Genomic DNA, 23,079 nt, shown 5'->3' on the forward strand with positions numbered 1-23,079 from the left:
TCCTAAGATAGTATAGATTGAAATTTGTTCAAATCATGACCCCCTGAGATAGGATGGGACTACAACAGGGGATCAAAGTTAAGCATTGGAATAAATAGGAAATATCTTTAAAAATCGTCTTCCCAAGAACAGCTAAGCCATAATTTGTTATATTAATATAGAAGCATCCTCAGGTAGTGAAGCTTGAATTTTTTTTTCCAAAACATGACCCCTGGTGGTAGGGTTGGGACACAACTGGGGATTTAAAGTTATTCAGTGCAATGTATAGGAAAAATCTTTAAAAATATTTTTCTCAAGAACAGTAAAGTCAGGATCAATCATATTTTAAATATAGAAGCATCCTCACATAGCATAGATTCAAATTTGTTGAAGTCATTACCCCCAGGGTTTAGGGAGGGGCCACAACAGGGGTGTTAAAGTTATGCATAGGATTATAAAAGAAAAAAAACATTAAAAATCTTCTTCTCAAGAACAAGCAAAGCATTGATTAATATAGAAGCTCCTCAGGTTGCTTAGATTCAAGATTGTTCAAGTCATGACCCTATTCACACCCCCCTCCCGGGGGGAGTACAATAAAAGATCAAAATAAAAATCTTCTTAAGCCATGAATAGTGAAAGAAATATGGAAGCATCCTCAGTTAGTATTGATTAAAGTTTGTTCAACTTTTCAATTCTGATTTTCCTAACCAAAGTTCTCAGGTGAGCGATGTGGCGCATGGGCCTCTAGTATTGAGATGATAGGAAAAACATTATCATGGATGAAAAAAAAATGCTTAAAATGCAGAAATAATTTTTCTGCTTTCATTTTAATTAAAATTAATAATAGCAGTATTTTTTTGTTTCAGGTTCTTCTAACATTGGATGATGAGATGGTTTCTTTCCATAGAGACCAGATACATGTGTTTTAGTCATAAACAAAACACGTCTTTTTCAAACATGCTGCTATCAAAAGACTGCATAATGTCATCTATATTTTGTTCCCATGTTGTCTTGAAGCAACTTTTTGTGATGGAGATTCAGACTTGCACCAAAAAATACAAGTGTATGCCCTCCTTTTGATGGGAAATATTATGAAATAGGGTTGATTTAGTCCCTTCCCCCCTTAAAAAGACTGATTAACCAAAAATAATAAATATACAAGTTGTCAACATTCCATGTTAAGGGGATTGATGGGGCTACAAATAATATAATTTATTATATATAATATAATAATTAATATTTAAGAAATAAATAAGAAGTTTAAAAACTTCACTGGGAAATCAAGTGGATCAAATCCTGTGAAGGCCGAAGTTTAGGATGAAGATTTAACTATAAAGGTCTATGGGAAAATAAAGAAAACAAGAGGCCCATGGGCCACATCGCTCACCTGAGCACATTGGCTAGGGGAAAAAAAAAAGCAAAAATCAGTTTAGAATTGAAAAGTTAATGGGGGGAGGGGGGAGGGATTTGAATTTTAAACTACCTGATGATGCTTTCATATCAATATAACAAATGGCATTGCTGTTCCTGAGCAGAAGATTTTTTCCCATATATTCATTTGTAAAAATTTGATCCCCCATTGTGGCCCCACCCTACCCCCGGGGTCTCTCATTTGAACAAATTTCATTCTACACTACCCAAGGATGCCTCCATATCAATTTTATTAATCATGGCTTTTCTGTTCTTGAGAAAAAGATTTTTTCCTGTATATTTCTATGTAAAACTTTGATCCCCCATTGTGGCCCAACCCTACCCCCAGGGGTCATGATTTAAACAAACTTGAATCTGCACTACCTGAGGATGCTTCCATATAAATATGACCAATCATGGCTTTTCTGTTCTTAAGAAGATTTTTTAAAATATTTTCTTATATATTTCTATGTAAAACTTTGATCCCCCATTGTGGCCCCACACTCCCAAGGGGTCATGATTTGAACAAACTTGAATCTGCACTACCTGAGGATGCTTCCATATAAATATGACCAATCATGGCTTTGCTGTTCTAAAGAAGAAGATTTTTAAAAATTATTTTCCTATATATTTCTATGTAAAAATTTGATCCCCCATTGTGGCCCCACCCTACCCCCGGGGGTCATGATTTAAACAAACTTGAATCTGCACTACCTGAGGATCCTTCCATATAAATATGACCAATCATGGCTTTGCTGTTCTTAAGAAGAAGATTTTTTAAAATATTTTCCTATATATTTCTATGTAAAACTTTGATCCCCCATTGTGGCCCAACCCTACCCCCGGGGGTCATGATTTGAACAAACTTGAACCTAAACTACCTGAGGATGCTTCCATATAAATATGACCAATCATGGCTTTTCTGTTCTTAAGAAGATTTTTTAAAATATTTTCTTATATATTTCTATGTAAAACTTTGATCCCCCATTGTGGCCCCACCCTACCCCCAGGGGTCATGATTTGAACAAACTTGAATCTGCACTACCTGAGGATGCTTCCATATAAATATGACCAATCATGGCTTTGCTGTTCTAAAGAAGAAGATTTTTAAAGATATTTTCCTATATATTTCTATGTAAAACTTTGATCCCCCATTGTGGGCCCACCCTACCCCCGGGGGTCATGATTTAAACAAACTTGAATCTGCACTACCTGAGGATCCTTCCATATAAGTATGACCAATCATGGCTTTGCTGTTCTTAAGAAGAAGATTTTTTAAAATATTTTCCTATATATTTCTATGTAAAACTTTGATCCCCCATTGTGGCCCAACCGTACCCCCGGGGGTCATGATTTGAACAAACTTGAACCTAAACTACCTGAGGATGCTTCCATATAAATATGACCAATCATGGCTTTTCTGTTCTTAAGAAGATTTTTTAAAAATATTTTCTTATATATTTCTATGTAAAACTTTGATCCCCCATTGTGGCCCCACCCTACCCCCAGGGGTCATGATTTGAACAAACTTGAATCTGCACTACCTGAGGATGCTTCCATATAAATATGACCAATCATGGCTTTGCTGTTCTAAAGAAGAAGATTTTTAAAGATATTTTCCTATATATTTCTATGTAAAACTTTGATCCCCCATTGTGGCCCCACCCTACCCCCGGGGGTCATGATTTAAACAAACTTGAATCTGCACTACCTGAGGATGCTTCCATATAAATATGACCAATCATGGCTTTGCTGTTCTTAAGGAGAAGATTTTTAAAAATTATTTTCCTATATATTTCTATGTAAAAATTTGATCCCCCATTGTGGCCCCACCGTACCCCCGGGGGTCATGATTTGAACAAACTTGAATCTGCACTACCTGAGGATCCTTCCATATAAATATGACCAATCATGGCTTTGCTGTTCTTATGAAGAAGATTTTTTAAAATATTTTCCTATATATTTCTATGTAAAAATTTGATCCCCCATTGTGGCCCAACCGTACCCCCGGGGGTCATGATTTGAACAAACTTGAACCTAAACTACCTGAGGATGCCTCCATATAAATATGACCAATCATGGCTTTGCTGTTCTTAAGAAGAAGATTTTTAAAGATATTTTCCTATATATTTCTATGTAAAACTTTGATCCCCCAGTGTGGCCCCACCCTACCCCCAGGGGTCATGATTTGAACAAACTTGAATCTGCACTACCTGAGGATGCTTCCACATAAATATGACCAATCATGGCTTTGCTGTTCTAAAGAAGAAGATTTTTAAAGATATTTTCCTATATATTTCTATGTAAAACTTTGATCCCCCATTGTGGCCCCACCCTACCCCCGGGAGTCATGATTTGAACAAACTTGAATCTGCACTACCTGAGGATGCTTCCATATAAAAATGACCAATCATGGCTTTGCTGTTCTTAAGAAGAAGATTTTTAAAAATATTTTCCTATATATTTCTATGTAAAACTTTGATCCCCCATTGTGGCCCCACCCTACCCCCGGGAGTCATGATTTGAACAAACTTGAATCTGCACTACCTGAGGATGCTTCCATATAATTATGACCATTCATGGCTTTGCTGTTCTTAAGAAGAAGATTTTTAAAGATATTTTCCTATATATTTCTACGTAAAACTTTGATCCCCCATTGTGGCCCCACCCTACCCCCGGGGGTCATGATTTGAACAAACTTGAATCTACACTACCTGAGGATGTTTCCACATAAGTTTCATCTTTCCTGGCCCAGTGGTTCTTGAGAAGAAGATTTTTAAATGATGCCATTATTTTTTCACTAATTCCTAATTATCTCCCCTTGAAAGGGGGCGTGGCCCTTCATTTGAACAAACTTGAATCCCCTTCACCCAAGGATACTTTGTGGCAAGTTTGGTTGAATTTGACCCAGTGGTTCTTGAGAAGAAGTCGAAAATGTGAAAAGTTTACAGACGGACAGACGGACAGACGGACGACGGACAAAAAGTGATCAGAAAAGCTCACTTGAGCCTTCGGCTCAGGTGAGCTAAAAACATTGAGACTATGCAAGTGACATAAAACTTTGTCACACATAGGCCTAGTTGTTTATTCTCAAGATAAAATCAACAAAGGACAGAATTCATTACTTATATACTTTTTAATAAGACAATCATTATTTTACTTGCCTATTTTGTACTTTTTTTGTACATGAAAAGTCATTTTATATATGTGGTATACAGTAAAACTCGTTTAGTACAAACACAGATATTGTGAATTCACGGATATAGCGAAGTTATCTTGGATCCCAGCTATATAAATTTAACGAATTCCTTATTATATACAGATATAACGAATTACAGATATAGTGAAGTAATTTCATAGGTCCCAGTGACTTCGTTATAACCGTGTTTTACTGTATATAGATGTTATTGCATCGCGTTTGATTAGGTCACATAATGACCCATGACCTTTGGAAAACTTCATTTACATTTAGGTATGAAGTTTTTTGCTCTCTGCATGTTTAGAGAAATACCACAAATTTATATATTTAAAATTGTATTATAAAATCCATAAAAATCTGGAGAAATTTAAAAAGACAAAGGACAAGATATGGTAACAGCTAAATTTGGCTCCTTACTTGATATATAAAAATGAAAACACAGTTAAATTGTGATATTTCGTAGTTAAGAACTTGAAACAATGCTTGTTTTATAGCCACCACTAATTTTGATTCAACACATACATGGAGTCCACAAAACAGTGCTAAAGTAGGAGATGTTACCGAATTTTCTGAATTCTGATGTAATTTCGTCAAATCTGACATACTTTTCACTTCAGGAAACATAGATAGGCAAGCTTGTGCTCTATATATTCTTAAATGATGAAAATTTGCATAAAATGAGAAAATTGTCTTATCTTGTGACCTTTATGTATCCCTAACCTAGAATCCATACTCATTTTGTAACAGGGATAACAACAGGTTTTCAATGATTTAGAGATATCCTTTACAATACATGTACTGGGTACATGTACTTTATTTGCATATATATTGTTTCATATACATGTAGTTAAGTACTGTAAATCACTGTTTATTTGCGAGAACTTATTTTTGCATAATTACGTGAGACAGTGTGCTCGCAAAAATTTCATTCTCGCGTGTATTAGTATTCCTAAGATTAAATAGAGCAATAACCAAAATTCTTGAAAATTTTGTTTCGTTAATAAAGAGTCAATGACTATCTCGCAAATATTAGGTGATCTACAGTAATTGTTACATAATGGCTGAAAAAAAATAACATAATTGTCAAATTTTAAACTTCTTAAGTTAACATGTATGATGTATAAAAATTACTTCATTCTTTTCTGTTGTTTTCATCTTATCAAAAATTAATGTTACTAGTATTTACATTGACTCTTTTTCACAAAACATTATTTCATAGGAGGGTTAAAACCATCCACATACAGTATATGTATATTTTCTTTTGTCATATTTGTATGTTCTTTTTCAACATTTATATACCTAAAGATTTCCCAGGCAGTGAAAAATATGTAAAGTAATATAATAACATTGTAAGTTCTATTCCTAAAATCAATGAAATATATTAAACTGTTAGATATTGTTTTAGTGTGTTCATATTTAAAGATATGTTCCTTATTTTCTGTCTTGTAAGCAGTATCGAATTGTTTAACAGCATTATTCTATAAAAGTTGTAGATTGCTTGGTATAAATTAAGATGTTCTACAGTTACAGCAGTGCCTATTTCTGTACTTCATGAGTTTTGGCATCATAATGGGGGAGAATTCCCAGAATACAGTTTGGCAATTTGAAATCAGATGAAACCGATGCTTATACTGTTACATCTATTAAGTAACCCTTTAATAAATTATTCATAAACTGCTTTTTTTATTGCTTGTTTGTGTTTGTATGTGACACATCTGTCACAGGAATATTTTTAGCTCAATGCATGCATTACAGAACCACATGTGCAACATGTATAATAAGCAAAAAGATGCCATTATCTTTGAGAGGAAATTTTCTCACAACTCGTTCTTTTTCCTCTTTCTAGTAATATGGAGCATTTGTGGATTTTAGAGGCATATTTTGGACACTGTGAAGCCTATGTTCATCAAACCTTGTCAGTTGATGCATCCTAGGGCTTTGAAGTATTTCAACCAAAAAAGTAGGTTACAGTGACCTACTTTTGAAATTTTATGGCTACATATAAATATTTCAGATACTTATTAGCTTAGAATCATCAAACTTTGTCAGTTGATGCATCTTGGGTTCTCGGAATATGACGACTAAAAAGTATGTCATGAGACGTACTTTTTCAGTATTAAGGCAATATCTACATATTTCAAATAATAAGAGGCTTAGAATCATCAAACTTCGTCAGTTGATGGAATATGTTAACCAAAAGTAGGTCACAGGTGATCTTATTTTGAAATTTCACAGCTATAATTAAATATATATGATAATAAGAGGCTTAAAATCGTCAAACCATGTCAGTTGGTGCATTTTGGGTCCTTGGAGTGTGTCAATCAAAAAGTAGGTCACTGTGACCTACTTTTGGAATTTCATGGCTATATTGAAATGGCTTAGATACCAATTGGCTTAGAATCATCAAACTTTGTCATTTGATGCACCTTGGGTCCTCAGAATGTGTCAACTAAAGATTAGGTGACAGTGACCAAATTTTGAAATTTCATGTTTACCAAAAAGTAGATCACAGTGACATACTTTTGGGATTTCATGGCTATATCTGTGTAGTTAAGATAGTACAAATATCAATTCTGCTTGAACTTTCAGTAAGGCATGATATTCTTGGCTATACATAATTAGCGTCTCTCAAATAGTGACCTAGATTCTCATTGGTTGCCAGATTAGCTCATCAATACTGAAATTTACACAGCTTTTTATTCATGGGTGAAATACACATGGAATAAAAATGATTCAGACGTCAACGAGTGATGCAAGGAACCAATTACATCGTTTCTTACAGTAAAGAGGTGTGGCTTATGTCATCTCATTGTTTGTTAACAACAATCTAAAGTTGCTAATGTTATGAATTTCTTAACCAATGAGAATCAAGGTCACCATTTGAGAGACGCTAATTATGTATTGCTGAGATTGTCATGCCTTACTGAAAGTTCAAGCAGAAATGATATTTGTACTAATAAGAGAGTTAGAACCAACAATCTTTGTCAGTTAATGCATCTTGGGTTCTCATAGTGTGTTAACCAAAATGTAGGTCATGATGACCTACTTTTGGAATGTCAAGGCTTTATCTAAATACATGTATATAGATACTAAGAAGCTAAAAATAGAAGTGTTAAGTTGTACAATTTATCAGAAGAACAATGCTAGACCCTTGGTCCTGATGCTTCTTCATATATTGCATGCCAATGATGTGAGAAATGTGGTTGAATTATATCTTTTAATTAGTCTGTAAGATTTTAGCTGACCTTCAATTTTTTAGATTAAACCTTTTCATGGGTTTAATAAAAAAAAATTATTATACATGTAGAGTAATTTAGTTGTTGGTTATTCAGCTTGAATCAAGGCCATCATATTAATGGAAATAAGCTAATTTAAAAAGTTTAGCAATGAGTATAGACTGCAGAGACAGTTATGAATTCTGAATTCTGCAGTCCTTAACTCTGTATAATCTGTGTAAGAGTATAATTAACCTTTAAATCTTAGTCATTATAGTTTACATTTTAATTAACCTTTAAATCCTAGTCCTTATAGTTTACATTTTAATTACCACTTTCTTTTCAATTTTGTAGATTAATTTCATTGTATGTAATATATATTTCATTTTTATTCAACCACATATTTTGATGCAATAAATATCTGATATGTTTATATTTGCTAATTAATTTAAAAATAGCAGAAAAAACATGATTTATCATAATTTCTCAAGGTGACTTCTCAGAAGACTGTACACTTGTAGCTCTAGTGGTCAAAGATAACATGGTACTTTATTAGAATATTTAAAGATAGCTACATCATTCTGTGTAATATCTGTTTTATATACATGTATAGAAAAATGGAATTGCCTCTATAAATTGACATTTTTGTGCAATTATGTGAAATTTCTTAACTCCTCTAACAGCTTTGGTTCAGTATCTTTAAAGTATACAAGTAGCACATATAGTAGAAATATTAGTTTGCATTATTAGTAACTGACTATACATAGTTAGAATTTATTCTGTTTGTTTTTATTTCAACAAAGAGCATTGCCATGGTTACTAAAAATAGAGATTTCTTTGAATTAAGTTTTTAATGCTGTTCATCATTTATATTATTTTTGATAATTTATGGAGGATTGGAAATAATAAAGCAGATTTCCTCCCTTAATGTTTATCTTTCCTTACATACCGGACCATTGTTTTTCTTTTAATTATTGGGTCAATTTACATATTTTAGGTTGCTCTGTCTGGTCATCAGCACTGTTCAGTGAGATACTGATCAAGTAACTATTTATAACAAGATAAATTTAAAGTTTAACGTTATGTAATTTCGTAAAATGGGATCAGTGATAATGCTTGAAATAACCAAAAATAAAGTTTGCTTTAATTCTACAAATTTAAAAGAATATTCATTCATTTTTAGAAGATTTTATAAGACAGTTTGGCAAATATTTAAAATCTTGGTCAATTATGAAAAGCGAATAAATCTTGAGCGCATTATCCTTTTTTTAAAAGTATCCCAACCTTGATCAAGTTAACTTGACACGAACAAAGCGAATGTAAACAAAAAGAAGACAAATATATAAATGATATAAAAATACTGGTTTTAACGTGATGTGTTATTAGTGACAACATTGCTCAAATGTTTAAGTCATTTGGAAAATTGTTTGGAAGGAAGCGCTCGAGTAAAAAGGGGTAATAAATAGGAACTATCGCTAAAACTTCAAGTTCGAATTTCCTTCTTTCCATTGTCACACTATAGTGTTGGGTACATTGTTCAATGTTATATTCCGATGTGGAAAATGATTGTTTTTTTTTTTCAATTTGATAGGCGAAAAAGTACGACAGATTCTTCAGAGAATGACGACAGTTTCGAATCAGACCGTAGACTTTTGCCCTGCCGGATTGCCAAAACCCCGGTGCATGACGATGCCGTGGTTCATCTTTCACCTGTACAACCAGGCCTCTGTTTATCATGCAGTAAAGATAAGGTAAGACGGGTATTACAATGGTGTAACTACTTTCTGAAATAGTATAACATAGTCATGGTTGATAGCCTTTAATTTTTTTTCCCAGACGGTAGCCCTGTATGATTATGAAAACCACAATTTAATAGACAGATGGACAGGTCACGAAAGAGAACTAACGAAGGTAGATAATTTGTATAAGATGCTTGTATATGTAATATTTACAAATTTTATGTAGGTAAAAATTTTGTAAAACAAAGAGTTAGACTTGTTCTTGCCATATTAAGGATGGTTGTATCTTAATAGCTTTATGTAAATATTTACAAAGATTCGGAATGGTAAAACAAGCAACAACATATTCAGTGCATCAAGAGACAAGTCTATTAAAATGTGGAAGAGTGGGAATCCAAATTGTTTACAAGAATTTAATGGCCATGAGCTTGTAGTAACTGCCATTGATTTAAACCACGGTAAGTGCCATTGATTCAAACCACTGTAAGCAAAATCTGTACAGTGTACATACAGGTAAACTTCGGTATCTCGAACACCGATATGTTGAATACCACACTTATCTCGAAGTGAGTCAATGGTCCCGACCGTTTTTACTATATTTATGATTTTAAAAAACCCAGGTATCTGGAACACAGAAATCTTGAATACCTCGCTTATCTCGAAATAGATTTACGGTCCCAAGTGCTATAAACACATGCGTCATCTCGAAGTCCAATTATTAATAATTTCTCGCTCCGCTGAATTCACACCTTAGTACACAATGATCCCATTATGTTAATTTTATGGTCTGTTGATCGTTTCCGTTAGGTCTAGCAAAGGCTTCATGGAACCATTGCTGATAATCACGCCTTATTAGCCCCAAGCTGTTGTTTTTGTTAGTAAAATTCAATTACCGTATATACTTGCCTATAAGTCGGTTTTTTGGGAGTTAAATTTTGGTCCAAAACTCTATGTCCGACTTATAGGCGAGTCATAAAAAGATTAGTATTTTTTCTGGAGGGCGAAGTGTAGTATTTTATTCACATTCCGCCGATTATCATTAACAAAGTCTAGATATATTAAATCATTTATGTATTCTAAAATTACACATAAAGTAAAAGTAATTACATATTTTAATAACTTTATTTTTATCTTAAGTGTGCATTATATATTTTTCTTAATGATTTAAAATTAAGTATTTCTAAAAATATTAATTGAAACCAGGTTAAACATCAAAGCATTGATTTGAAATTGTTAACTGATTCTGGCAAAAGTTGTACCGACTTATAAGCGAGTCAATGGCAAATCCCTCCAAAATAACCTCAAAAAATACAACCGACTTATAGGCGGACCAACTTATAGGCGAGTATATACGGTATGCAGGCCAGGTGATTTGGAGGTGTTAATAAACTGCACACTCAGACATAGAATGACACGATAATGAAACAGCGGCTTGGGGACAATTACTGTAATAGGAATTTAAATTTATTGAAAATACACGCTTATACACATTATTACATATATCAAAGTAAACACTTAACACATCAAAGTGATATTGAACTCAAGAAATTAAACAATTAAAGACATTATTTTGAGTATAAAAGTCAGTACCAAAAATCTAAATCTTCAGTACACATCATATCTGATAAGCAATCTAACGAAGAACCTGGTAGCCAACCCGGGGAAATAGTTAGATCATCTGACCGTGGTGTAAAAAGAAAACCTAAAGTTCATACAATCGAAACAAAGTTTCAGGCTATTACAGAAGTTGAAAAAGGTACAAAATTATAAACACGCTTTTATCTGATAAATATTATAAATTGTAGTGCTTTTGTTTATGCTTATTGGCAATTTTGATAAATTATTGTAGAACGATAATTCCTGTCCCTGTCTTAATCCTTATTACAGTGATCATTTACAAAGCGTAACACATATCCGGGTATCAGAAATTCTAAAACCAGCATGATTATGGCTATGAAAGCGATCGAAATTTGTAAAATGTAAGTGTTGCAGTATTAAATAAAATAATACATGTATATGCATTATAAGTGTATATGCAAATGTATTTAAAAAGATAATTACTAAGTATGAACTGAAACCTTTATCGCTTAAATTATGCACGTGGGGGGGGGGGGGGGGTCCTGTTAATAGAACATGTAACATTGCAATATTGGATCCAAATTCATCAACTTGGATATGTCGAACACTCGGATATCTCGAAGTTTTTCCTCAGTCCCGCCAAGTTCGAGATATCGAAGTTTACCTGTATTTATAAAAGAGAGCCTAAAACAGATTATACGTAGGTGTGAAAATCACTATTTTGGCTAGATGGGAATAGAAAATTCATGATTTTGATTAAGTATAATCATTGTAGTGTCAGATTATAATTTAATTACAATCAAGTATATCTCAAGAGTATAATGAAATAAAAAAGGCATTATAAATGATGATGACCCCCATCTCACCCTCATTCCCTTCAGATAGACCCTATTTTAAATGTGATGTTTTCAATGTCTGTTTATTACTTTGTAATAAGATTGTTTCCAAGAACAGTAATTAAAAACAATTCCTTTTTTAGATGATTCCTGGTTGTGCAGTGGATCTAGAGACAATCATGTGAAAATATGGGATGTAAACACTGCTCAGTGTCTCTTACAGAGTAATATCCACCGGAACTTAGTAAGGACAAAACTCTGGGACATTAACACTACACAATAATATTCATAGGAGCTTAGTAAAAACAGAAATCTGTGACATTAACACTACACATTAATATTCACTGAAACTTAGTAAGAACAAAAATATGGAACATTAACACTACACAGAAATATCAGTTGTACATGGTTTAGAGAATGTGTATTATGGTTTAGAGAATGTGTATTATAAACAAATTGAGTAGTTTAAGATGAACATTAGTGTCGCGTATTATTTAAGGAATGTTTTTAAGTTTTGTGTGAGTTATTGGTGTGTAAATCACACGGACTTGTCATGTAGGCATATTTCATGAAGCGTGCTAGCGCTTCATGAAAAATATGCCTATATGCAAGTCTGTGTGATTTACACACCAATAATTGACACTAAACTTAAAAACATTCTTTATATTTACATTTTACTTGTTCAAAAGCACCAAAAATATACTCAATGTCTGAATTATTGACTGCCCTATAACGTTACATTGTTATTAACATCTCTGTAGCTCATTGTGACGTCACTTTAGTGCGAGTTTCTCCGTACATATTTCTACACATGAATATACACGAAAATGGCATTCAAATCAATTTCACAGTTGGCTTAGTAGAAAAACATAGCAAATGTAAATATTAAGCATTATTTCTCTCTCCCACGATATCCATAGGAACTTAGTGAGAACAAAAACTGCAATATGTGTCATTAAACACATGCTAATTAATTTGTGAAATTGTTTGTCACAAACATTATGTTAGTTAGTATATTAAAAGTCATGCTAAGTATTTAATATACAGGTGACTCTCGATCTCTCGAAGTTCAAGGGACCGCAAGAAAAGTTCGAGAGATCAAGGGGTTCGAGAGATAGAAAGTGTATAAAATCCGGAATTTTCAGTTCCGATCATCATTGTTATACTATTATAAATACCGGAAGTATATGTTGATAATGTCATTGCACGTTTTCATTCGTATTTTACAGGTAATTCGCTTGATTTCAACAACAATGATCGTATTTTGAATAAATAAAACGATCTCTTTAAGTTTCAATATTTTTATTTTTATTTGTTCTCATTTCATGATTACATTAAACCTGAATAGCAATCGTCGGTGTGGCTATCCCCCGGGCTTGATCGGGTCCTTCACCATGCAGATTTCTCGTGTTAAATCGGTATTCAATTGTTGAGATAGGATTTCTTGTGCAATGTTTATCATACTAGGATTATGTAGATTCTAATAAAATTTCATAATCTATGGAAAATTATTGACACGTCTCTTAAATTATTTTCTAAAAATTATCGTCTCGCTATCAAGTCAAAAAAGTTGTGAAGCAATTCATTTATAATTTACCAATTGCAACCAATTAATTAAATCAACACTCAAATGCTCACTGGTATAGTGTCATCTATGTAAACACCCAATTAACACATCCATGCCAGCCCCAGGCGTTCACTGTTATCCAGGTAAGCCCAAGCTGCATTAATTTTACGCTTGATTGGCGTGTGTACACGCGCAATCAAAACTTCGAGAGATAGAGAGTAAAAAACAATGAAATGTGTGTAACGGGACCCAGGTCTTGGTTCGAGAGATAGAGAACTTCGAGAGATCGGAAGTTCGAGAGATCAGAAGTAAATTTGCTTAGTTATATAGAGGGGAAAAACGGGACCGGAGGTTCACTTCGAGAGATCGGAGTTCGAGCCATCGAGAGTCACCTGTATTTCTTTTTTACATTCCAATCTCAATTTTTCATGGTGTTAAAGGATCTGTCTGAAAATTAATGGTCCTTCAAATGTTTTATTTCTTATTTTAGATTTGAAGAGATTTTCAGAGCTTTTGAATTTCACATAAAATGCATTGTACTAAAATCAAAATGCTTGTTAAATAGGTGACAGATGTGAAGTTTGTGCCAGGGACACATTTACTGGTTCAGACTGGGGAAGACAAAGAAGTCAGGTAAACTCAGAGGAATGATACTGTCTGTAACCAACTTAAAATTTCAATGATGCCTTATCAAAAGAATTATCAAAATATCTTAATCAACATGTTCAAAAATTTCATCAATATTTTAAAAGCAACCTGAGCTGAGAGCTCAATTGAGCTTTTCTGATCACATTTTGTATGTAGTCCGTCTGTCTGTCTGTCTGTCCGTCTGTAAACTTTTCACATTTTCGACTTCTTCTCCAGAACCACTGGGCAAATTTCAACCAAACTTGCCACAAAGTATCCTTGGGTGAAGGGGATTCAAGTTTGTTCAAATAAAGGGCCATCCCCTCATTCAAGGGGAGATAATTCAGAAATAGTGAAATTTGGTGGCATGTTTTAAAAATCTTCTTCTGAAGAACCACTGGGTCAAAAAAGTTGAAACTTTTAGGAAACCATCTTTACATAGTGTAGATTTAATTTTGTTCAAATGATAATGCATGGGGGTAGGGTAGGCCCACAATGGGGGATCAAGATTTTACATAAGAGTATATAGGGAAAAAACTTGTAAAATCTTTTTATCAAGAACAGCAAAGCCATGATTAGTCTTATTGATACGAAAGCATCCTCAGGTAATGTAGATTCAAATTTGTTCAAATCATGACCCCCGGGGGTAGGGTTGGGCCACAATGAGGGATCAAAGTTTTACATAGGAATAGATAGAAAAAATCTTTAAAAATCTTCTTCACAGGAACAGCAAAGCCATGATAAGTCATATTGATATGGAAGCATCCTCAGGTAGTGTAGATTCAACTTTGTTCAAATCATGACCTCCGGGGTAGGTTGGGGTCACAATAGGGGATCAAAGTTTTATATAGGAATATAAAGAAAAAAATCTTTTTCTCAGGAACAGCAAAGGCTTGTTTAGTCATATTGATATGGAAACATTCTCAGGTAGTGTATATTCAAGCTTGTTCAAATGATGATCCCTGGGGGTAGGGAGGGGCCACAATGGGGGATCAAAGTTTTATATAGGAATATATAGAAAAAAAATCTTTAAAAAATCTTCTTCTCAAGAACAGCAAAGCCATGTTAAGTAATACATGTATTGATATTGAAGCATTCTCAGGTATGTAGATTCAAGTTTGTTCAAATGATGATTCCCTGGGGTAGGGAGGGGCCACAATGGGGGATTAAATATTTACAAAGGAATATATATAGGAAAAAATTTTCTTCTTGAGAACAGAAAGACATGCATAGTCATACTGATATGGAAGCATCCTCAGATTCAAGTTTGTTCAAATCATGACCCCTGGGGGTAGAGAGGGGCCACAATGGGGGATTAAATCTTTATAAAGGAATATATAGGAAAAAATCTTTTAAAATCTTCTGCTCAAGAACATCGAAGCCATTTGTTATATTGATATGGAAGCATCCTCAGTTTAAAATTCAAGCCCCCCCCCCCCCCCCCCCCCCCCGTAAACTTTTCAATATTGAACTGATATGTGCTTTTTCCTAGCTAATGGGCACAGGTGAGCGATGTGGCCCATGGTCCTCCTATTGTCTATTTTGGGAAGAATTTTACATTGAAATATTGACCACATTTCAGTGGGAAAACTGCATCTATTTGGTTGTAATTTTGGGTCAGAAAAACACTGTAAGCATACAGATAATTTTTTTATAATGGTATATGCACAAAAAAAAACTACTGCAGGAATGCATGCTTTTTCTTTTGATAGGTTATTTGACACAAGAACCTTGCAGGTTGTCCACAGTTTTCCCAGAAAGCATTATATTCAGATGGCATGTGATGTCAGTCCAGATGGATTGTACTGTGTCACATGTAGCAATGGTTTTGGTGGCAAAGGTTGTGAGGCCACGGTAAGGTCAAAGTTCATCCAGAATGATAACATTTACAATTTAATGCTCAAGACTGTTGCATATTAATCCCACAAGGATGGTGACAATTCTTTGCTTCACAATACATTTAAGCATATAATAAACTAATGGTATTCATCTTGAAATCCGGTCCATTTGTTGTATGGTGGTCAAACAGGTTTGATTGCCTGTGGCCAGATAGCTCAGTTGATAGAGCACCTGACTCTTTCAGCTGAGCAGGGGGCCTGGGTTTAAATCTTGGTTTAGTCTAGTGCATTTATCTCCTTGCTGGTTACATTTCATGCCTTGCCATGCCCTGGAATGATAGGTGAAATACTTCGCTGCCATGGAAAATCATGGTTTGGTGTCTTTGGGGCCGAAGACCTTTACGGAGGGAGAAATATGGCAGTCTAGCAGGTTCAATCACAGAAGGCCAGATGGTTCAGTTGGTTGTGCCCCTGACTAGTGATTCAGGGGTGCCCTGGTTTGAATCCTGGTCTGGTCTGTTGCATTTTTCTTCTTGCCAGTTACAGTTGAAGTACAGTATATTTGTTTTTTAGTTATGGGATATACGAGGGAGGAGTATAGTTCATGAATATAGGGACCACGGTGAAGCTGTGGAGTCTTGCATATTCTTGCCATCCATTGATGAAAAAAAGATCATAGCTACCACCTCACGGGACACCACCATTAGACTGTGGGATATGAACACCAAAGGTTTGTACATTAGGTAGAGAAAAAGATAATGTACACACATGTCAAATAATTGGAAAGTAATAAGAATGCTGTAAAAAAGTCATTTCAATATATCTGCATGACTTTTTTTAGTTCATTCATAAGGAAAATGATTTTGATTTATTAACATCGTATATGTATCTCAATATATTCATCCATATGTATATATAAATGTAATAAAGAATTTATGTGGAAACTATGACAAACATAAACATCAGTTTAACTTTTCATTCCATGATATCTTAATATAATAATGATACTTTGAACATATATTTCTATAAAACAAATTGTATACTGATATAAACCTGAAACTGTTACTTATCTGCCATTGTGATTCAAAGTTATGATTCCAATACTAAAACCTTAAACTGTTAATTAATAGAGGTGTGAGTGAAGTAAAATAGATAAGGTTGAGTCAGTTTCTATCTCACTGACAACTTTCCCAATGTTTTTGTGTATTCTGGTCCCTACAGAGTGACAAGTTTCCCTATGTTTTTTTTTGTTTTTTTGTTTTTGTTTATCTGGTCCTTACAGAGTGACAAGTTCTGTAATGTTTATCTTTATTCTGGTCCAACAGTCAGTGGCAAGTTTTGAAGTGTTTTTGTTTATTCTGGTTCCACAGGGTGACAAGTTTTGTAATATGTTAATGTTTATTCTGGTCCAACAGAATGATAAGTTTTGTAATGTTTATGTTTACTGTGAAATCACTAATTTTTGAGGGAGTTTAATCTTTGTTTTCAAAGTATGGAAAGGCCCATGAATTTATGTCCTCTACGAAATGGAATATTTCAAATGCTTAACAACTCAACACTTCTTCAACCACAAAATCAAATCCTCAAAAACCAATATGTTTTCCTCAAACTTTTAAAATTTCACCCCACATAAATACAGGATTTTACAGTATTCTGGTCCTACAGAGTATTACTGACAAGTTCTGTAATGCTTATGTTTATTGTGGTCCTACAAAATGACATGTTTTGTAATGTTTATTCTGGTCCTACAGAATGACATATTTTGAAATGTTTATGTTTATTTTGGTCCTACAGAGTGACATGTTTTGTAATGTTTATTCTGGTCCTACAGAATGACATGATTCATAATGTTTATGTTTATTCTGGTCCTTCAGAGTGAAAGTTGTGTAATGTTTATGTTTTTCTTTTCTGTTTATATTTATTCTGGTCCTACAGAGTGAAAGTTTTATAATGTTTATGCTGACCTACAGAGTGAAAGTTTTGTAATGTTTATCTTTATTCTGGTCCTACAGAGTGAAAGTTTTGTAATTTTTATGTTTATTCTGGTCCTTCAGAGTGACAGGTTTTTTAATGTTGATTATTCTGGTCCCACAGAGTGAAATATTTTGTAATGTTTATCTTTATTCTGGTCCCACAGAGTGAAATATTTTGTAATGTTTATGTTTATTCTGGTCCTTACAGAGTAACAAGTTTTGTAATGTTTATGTTTATTCTGGTCCTTCAGAGTAAAAGTTTTGTAATGTTTATCTTTATTCTGGTCCTTACAGAGTGACAATTTTTGTAATGTTTATGTTTATTCTGGTCCTACAGAGTAAAAGTTTTGTAATGTTTATCTTTATTCTGGTCCTTACAGAGTGACAATTTTTGTAATGTTTATGTTTATTCTGGTCCTACAGAGTAAAAGTTTTGTAATGTTTATCTTTATTCTGGTCCTTACAGAGTGACAATTTTTGTAATGTTTATGTTTATTCTGGTCCTTACAGAGTGCCTGACCTGTTTCCCTGTTGCTGGATCTGGACCGCTTACGTCCATTATCTGTTATGATGATCTCAGGTACAGTCACTATCAAACTGTCAACCTTAACTTATTGTAAATTCATACAATTTGTAGGCATTTATGAGATAATATAAATTTTTTTTTTTTTTTTGGTATGTAACGATATAAACTTTTTTGTTTTCAGTTTATGTGTATCCAGCTTTAATTCAGGCATTATCTCGCTCCAGCTGTCTCCTGACGATTTTTCTCTGCACCAGACAGGACAGTTTTAATGCCAAAACTCATAGATTTATAGAGTTTAAATCTTCAAAATATAGTTTTACCAGTCAAATCCTTTATACAGTCAAGCCTTTGTAATCCTAGTCACTTCACATTCTGCATGAAATTTGTGGGGAACAGAATTTACATTTATATCAACCAATTATGAAAAGGAACATTTAATAAATCCAGACACTTCATTAATCTGAACAATTTGCTTCAGAACCCAAGTATTAACAAGGCTTGACTGTAATAGAGTAATATCTTAAACAAAATGGATCTGACTAAATGTTTTCATATCATGAATTGCCATAATTCTCTTTTTGAGTTCATATACATGTAATTTAAAGGTTCAAGGATGCATGTACTGGGTATATGTGGTGTTCTTGTTTCATTAAGTGTTACATGTTACTGCTCTTCATGACCTCTCTTAGGGGTTTATGCTGACTGGAATTCATTTTCAGATGGAGTGTTTCCTTTTCTTCTCTTTGTATTCAGTTTAAATGTATTGAACATCCATCTAACATATTACCTGAATGACAAATATTATGATTTTATAGTATTAATGTAACCTCAAAGGTGATGATTTATTTTTGTGTGTTTGTGTGATTGTATTTTATACTGTTGTGATATTCATTGTAAAATACATCATCATTACTTTGATACGTACAGAGGACAATCTGAGATTATTTTGGCCTAGCTGATTGGTGTTGAATTTTGTAGTATTTTGTGTGAGTTTTTATCAGCACTAGAACTTTGGTCTGATGAGGTTTTGATTTTTAGCACAGAAGTCACACTGCTGAAAAACTGTATAGCTCTCTGGGCAATAAAATCAGATAGACATACCAGTCAGCTAGACCTACAGATCCACCCATTCAAAAATAAAACCTATTTACGACACAACTGTTTTGTTACTTTATTTCCTTTTCAACTGTTCAATTGGCCCTCTGGATTTATAATGACACATCCGTTCCACTGATATAAAGGAACATTTTTCTAACAGTGGCATAGCTACCATATACACCTATATGCCAAAGCATCCATGTTTTTTTTTAAATAATAAATAAATTAATACAAAATTCTTTGAAGAAAGAAATTGTTTCGATAAATTTTTTTATTATTCAAAGATACTTTGTTTTATATTATTTCCAGACGTACTGCACATTCTGAGACTCAAACTTGCACTCCTAAATATTGTCAATTTCTGTGGATGCTACCTGGGGCTTCTCAGTCCCCTTAGACCTGCTGGTGGGGTGGGGAGGGGGATGCGTTGTTAATGCAGCCCCAGATCCCTTGCAGCCAGAAAGCATACACATTATTTTTGCCTAGCTACATCACTGTCTAACTCACGTTTCACATTTTTATACTTTCACAACTATTTACATTTGGAACTGTTGAAAAGTAAATGAAGTAATAACAAGCTTAGGGTAGAAATAAAAAAAAATGTGAGTTTAATTTATCTCAGGAACCATGCTTTAGCTAGGCTAGGGAATGCATATAATGTGAAAAATAATATTTACTAGACTAAGCATATAAAGCTTGCTACAAAAGTATTGCAGAAACTGAAGGATTTTTGAAAGAATGAATCTTTAGCTCTGTACATGGTATGTCTGTCAAAATTCATTTCCCAGAGAGCTACAGCTTAGTACTTCATCAATATACATTGATTTAGTTTAAAAATTCCAAACACAATTGTGTTTTGTAGTTTCAACAAATTCAATTTCTGTAATCGCAACATTTTCTTGAGTAATGGGTTTATATATATGTATATATTAGGGATGGCAATTTGTAACAGATTAACTGGTTACTCAGTCGGAACGATGGTAATGGGTTAGAAAATCTGTAATTGGTTACCTGTAGTAGGAAAAAAACAAGATGTGTTTGTGAACACTGATGCCCCCGTATGGCAGCTTATGGCGAAGGTTAAAGTTTCTTCAAATGCAAGTCAAAATCCAGGCCAAAAGATAAAAAATGTTGATACCCAAAGAAAGGTCTTGTCTCGAGGAATACACCTGTAAAATTTGAAAGACCTAGATACAACTGTTCAAAAGTTATGGAGGTTAAAGTTTTTTAAATAAAAGTCGAACGTCAAGGTCAAGGTCAAAGTGGTTGGTATCCAAAGGAAGATCTTGTCACAAGGATTACATATGTGAAGTATGAAAGCCCTAGCACCAACCATTCAAAAGTTATGGCCAAGGTTAAAGTTTTTCAAAAGTAGGTCAAACTCCTAGGTCAAGGTCAAAGGGTCAAAGTGGTTGGTATCCAAAGGAAGGTCTTGTCACAAGGATAACATATGTGAAGTATGAAAGCCCTAGCTTCAACCATTCAAACGTTATGGCCAAGGTTAAAGTTTTTCAAAAGTAGGTCAAACTCCTAGGTCAAGGTCAAAAGGTCAGAGTGGTGGTTGGTATCCAAAGGAAGGTCTTGTCGCAAGGATTACATATGTGAGGTATGAAAGCCCTAGCTCCAACCATTCAAAAGTTATGGCCAAGGTTAAAGTTTTTCAAAAGTAGGTCAAACTCCTAGGTCAAGGTCAAAGGGTCAAAGTGGTTGATATCCAGAGGAAGGTCTTGTCACAAGGAATACACATGTGAAGTTTGAAACCCTAAGCACCAACTGTTCAAAAGTTATGGCCAAGGTTAAAGTTTTTTAAAAGTAGGTCAAACTCCAAGGTCAAGGTCAAAAGGTTAAAGTTGTTGGTATCCAAAGGAAGGCCTTGTCACAAAGAATACACATGTGAAGTTTGAAACCCCAAGCACCAACGGTTCAGAAGTTATGGCCAAGGTTAAAGTCTCATAAAATTTTGCAAAAATGGGTCAAACTCCAAGGTCAAGGTCAAAAGGTCAAATATGATGGTACCCAAAGAAAGGTCTTGTCACAAGGAATACACATGTGAAATATGAAAGTCATAGCTCCAACCAATCAAAAGTTATGGGCAAGGTTAATGTTGACAACAGACAAACAGACAGACAGGACAAAAACAATATACCCCCGGGATCTTCCGATCCGGGGGCATAAAAATAAAAATACGCGTAAATTTAATTGTTCTCTTTTTTAAAGTCAATTTCTTGACTTTTAAGTCTATATTAGTACATACCGTATAACGGGTATTTTCTGCGGTTGTCCAATTTTTGCGGAATTTTGCGGATAGGACAAATCCGCAAAAATTACAATCGCAAAATATTTTTCAATATTTCTTCAGATATATATTTATACATGCAAGTATGATAAGTTGTGCGTATGTCACAGGATTCTCATTAACGCAAGAACCTGCGTACTGGACGCAGCGAAATTATTTGGGACGCAACCTTCTTAAAAACGATGCGTCCGCAGACTCATGAGTGGACAAGTCCTCGTTAGCGAGAAAATTCGGGTGTCATCGAAATTCGAAGATTTTAGATGTCAGGATTTGTCCAAAACATATTGAATCAAAACGTTCCTGTAAATAATATCAATTTAATAATTTTATACAAAAACATCTTTTCTTGTACCTATTTCTTTATTTTATACGGATAAACATGTACAAGTAAATGACTAAAAGAGTTTTGCAATTATTAGTCCAAACTCCGATAGGTGCAAACAACACATATTAGCTTTTCTTTCTTTCTTTAACACTTTTTTTCAATCTTGTGTTTTATCTTGAGACCATAATTACTGCTTTATACACAATGTGGCTTGATTGTCTCGTGAATTTCACTCAATGCAGACGACTGACAGGATTAGTTACGCCTCATTGCACATGGCACCTGTGATTGTATACGGTCAACTTTAGGTTACTTGATTATGCAACTGTTTGTTTGAGCTTAAAATATAAATACCAGGTTAATTTTGATGGCAATTAACTATAAGTGTATTTTTAGAATATGGCTTGGATGCATTAATTATCTATATATTTAAATATTTTAATAGATCACATAAAATGTTTGTTACAATGTAGAATAAAGATTTTTATTGTTGTTTGGGTGGACTGATACTGTAATAATTCATTTCAATGGGGACTCGACATAACTTTACAAAGACTAACTAAAAGATAGTAGTTTAATTAAGCTTAATAGCTTAATACCAGTTCTCATGCACCTTTGATCAATTTGTCTCAATGAATTTATGAAACGTAAACATGGCAGCTATCAGATAATTCTTAAAGTTTGGTGATCATACCCAGTAAATAATTTTTTGCGGTATAATGCAACCGCAGAAATTGAAAACGCAGAAATTAATTTGCTATCTTTTAGGGGTTAAATCGCAAAAATTTCCAACCGCAGAAAATACCCGTTATACGGTAGTACATTTAAAAGAGTTCAAGAAAGTTCTTCATGATGTTCTGTTTATTTTGAATT

General features: G+C 33.8%; 1 protein-coding gene across 1 annotated transcript in view; it reads left to right on the forward strand.

Annotated features, from left to right (window-relative positions):
- The window catches only part of LOC133173674 (SID1 transmembrane family member 1-like), a 64,714-nt gene extending 44,935 nt beyond the window's left edge, over positions 1-19,779 (forward strand). Inside the window, exons 23-33 of the mRNA XM_061308664.1 lie at positions 846-901; positions 9,190-9,258; positions 9,395-9,554; positions 9,640-9,714; positions 9,859-10,000; positions 12,100-12,200; positions 14,089-14,156; positions 15,863-16,004; positions 16,562-16,718; positions 18,472-18,541; positions 18,669-19,779. Coding sequence (XP_061164648.1) covers positions 846-901; positions 9,190-9,258; positions 9,395-9,554; positions 9,640-9,714; positions 9,859-10,000; positions 12,100-12,200; positions 14,089-14,156; positions 15,863-16,004; positions 16,562-16,718; positions 18,472-18,541; positions 18,669-18,756 — 1,128 coding nt within the window. The 3' untranslated portion in view covers positions 18,757-19,779. The remainder of the gene's footprint in view (positions 1-845; positions 902-9,189; positions 9,259-9,394; positions 9,555-9,639; positions 9,715-9,858; positions 10,001-12,099; positions 12,201-14,088; positions 14,157-15,862; positions 16,005-16,561; positions 16,719-18,471; positions 18,542-18,668) is intronic.
- The last annotated feature ends 3,300 nt before the right edge of the window (positions 19,780-23,079 follow it).

The sequence above is a fragment of the Saccostrea echinata genome, unplaced genomic scaffold (genome assembly GCF_033153115.1).
Source record: "Saccostrea echinata isolate AGI-Se365-2 ecotype Australia unplaced genomic scaffold, CSIRO_AGI_Sech_v1 ptg000056l, whole genome shotgun sequence".
In the NCBI taxonomy this organism is placed as follows: Eukaryota; Metazoa; Mollusca; class Bivalvia; order Ostreida; family Ostreidae; genus Saccostrea; species Saccostrea echinata.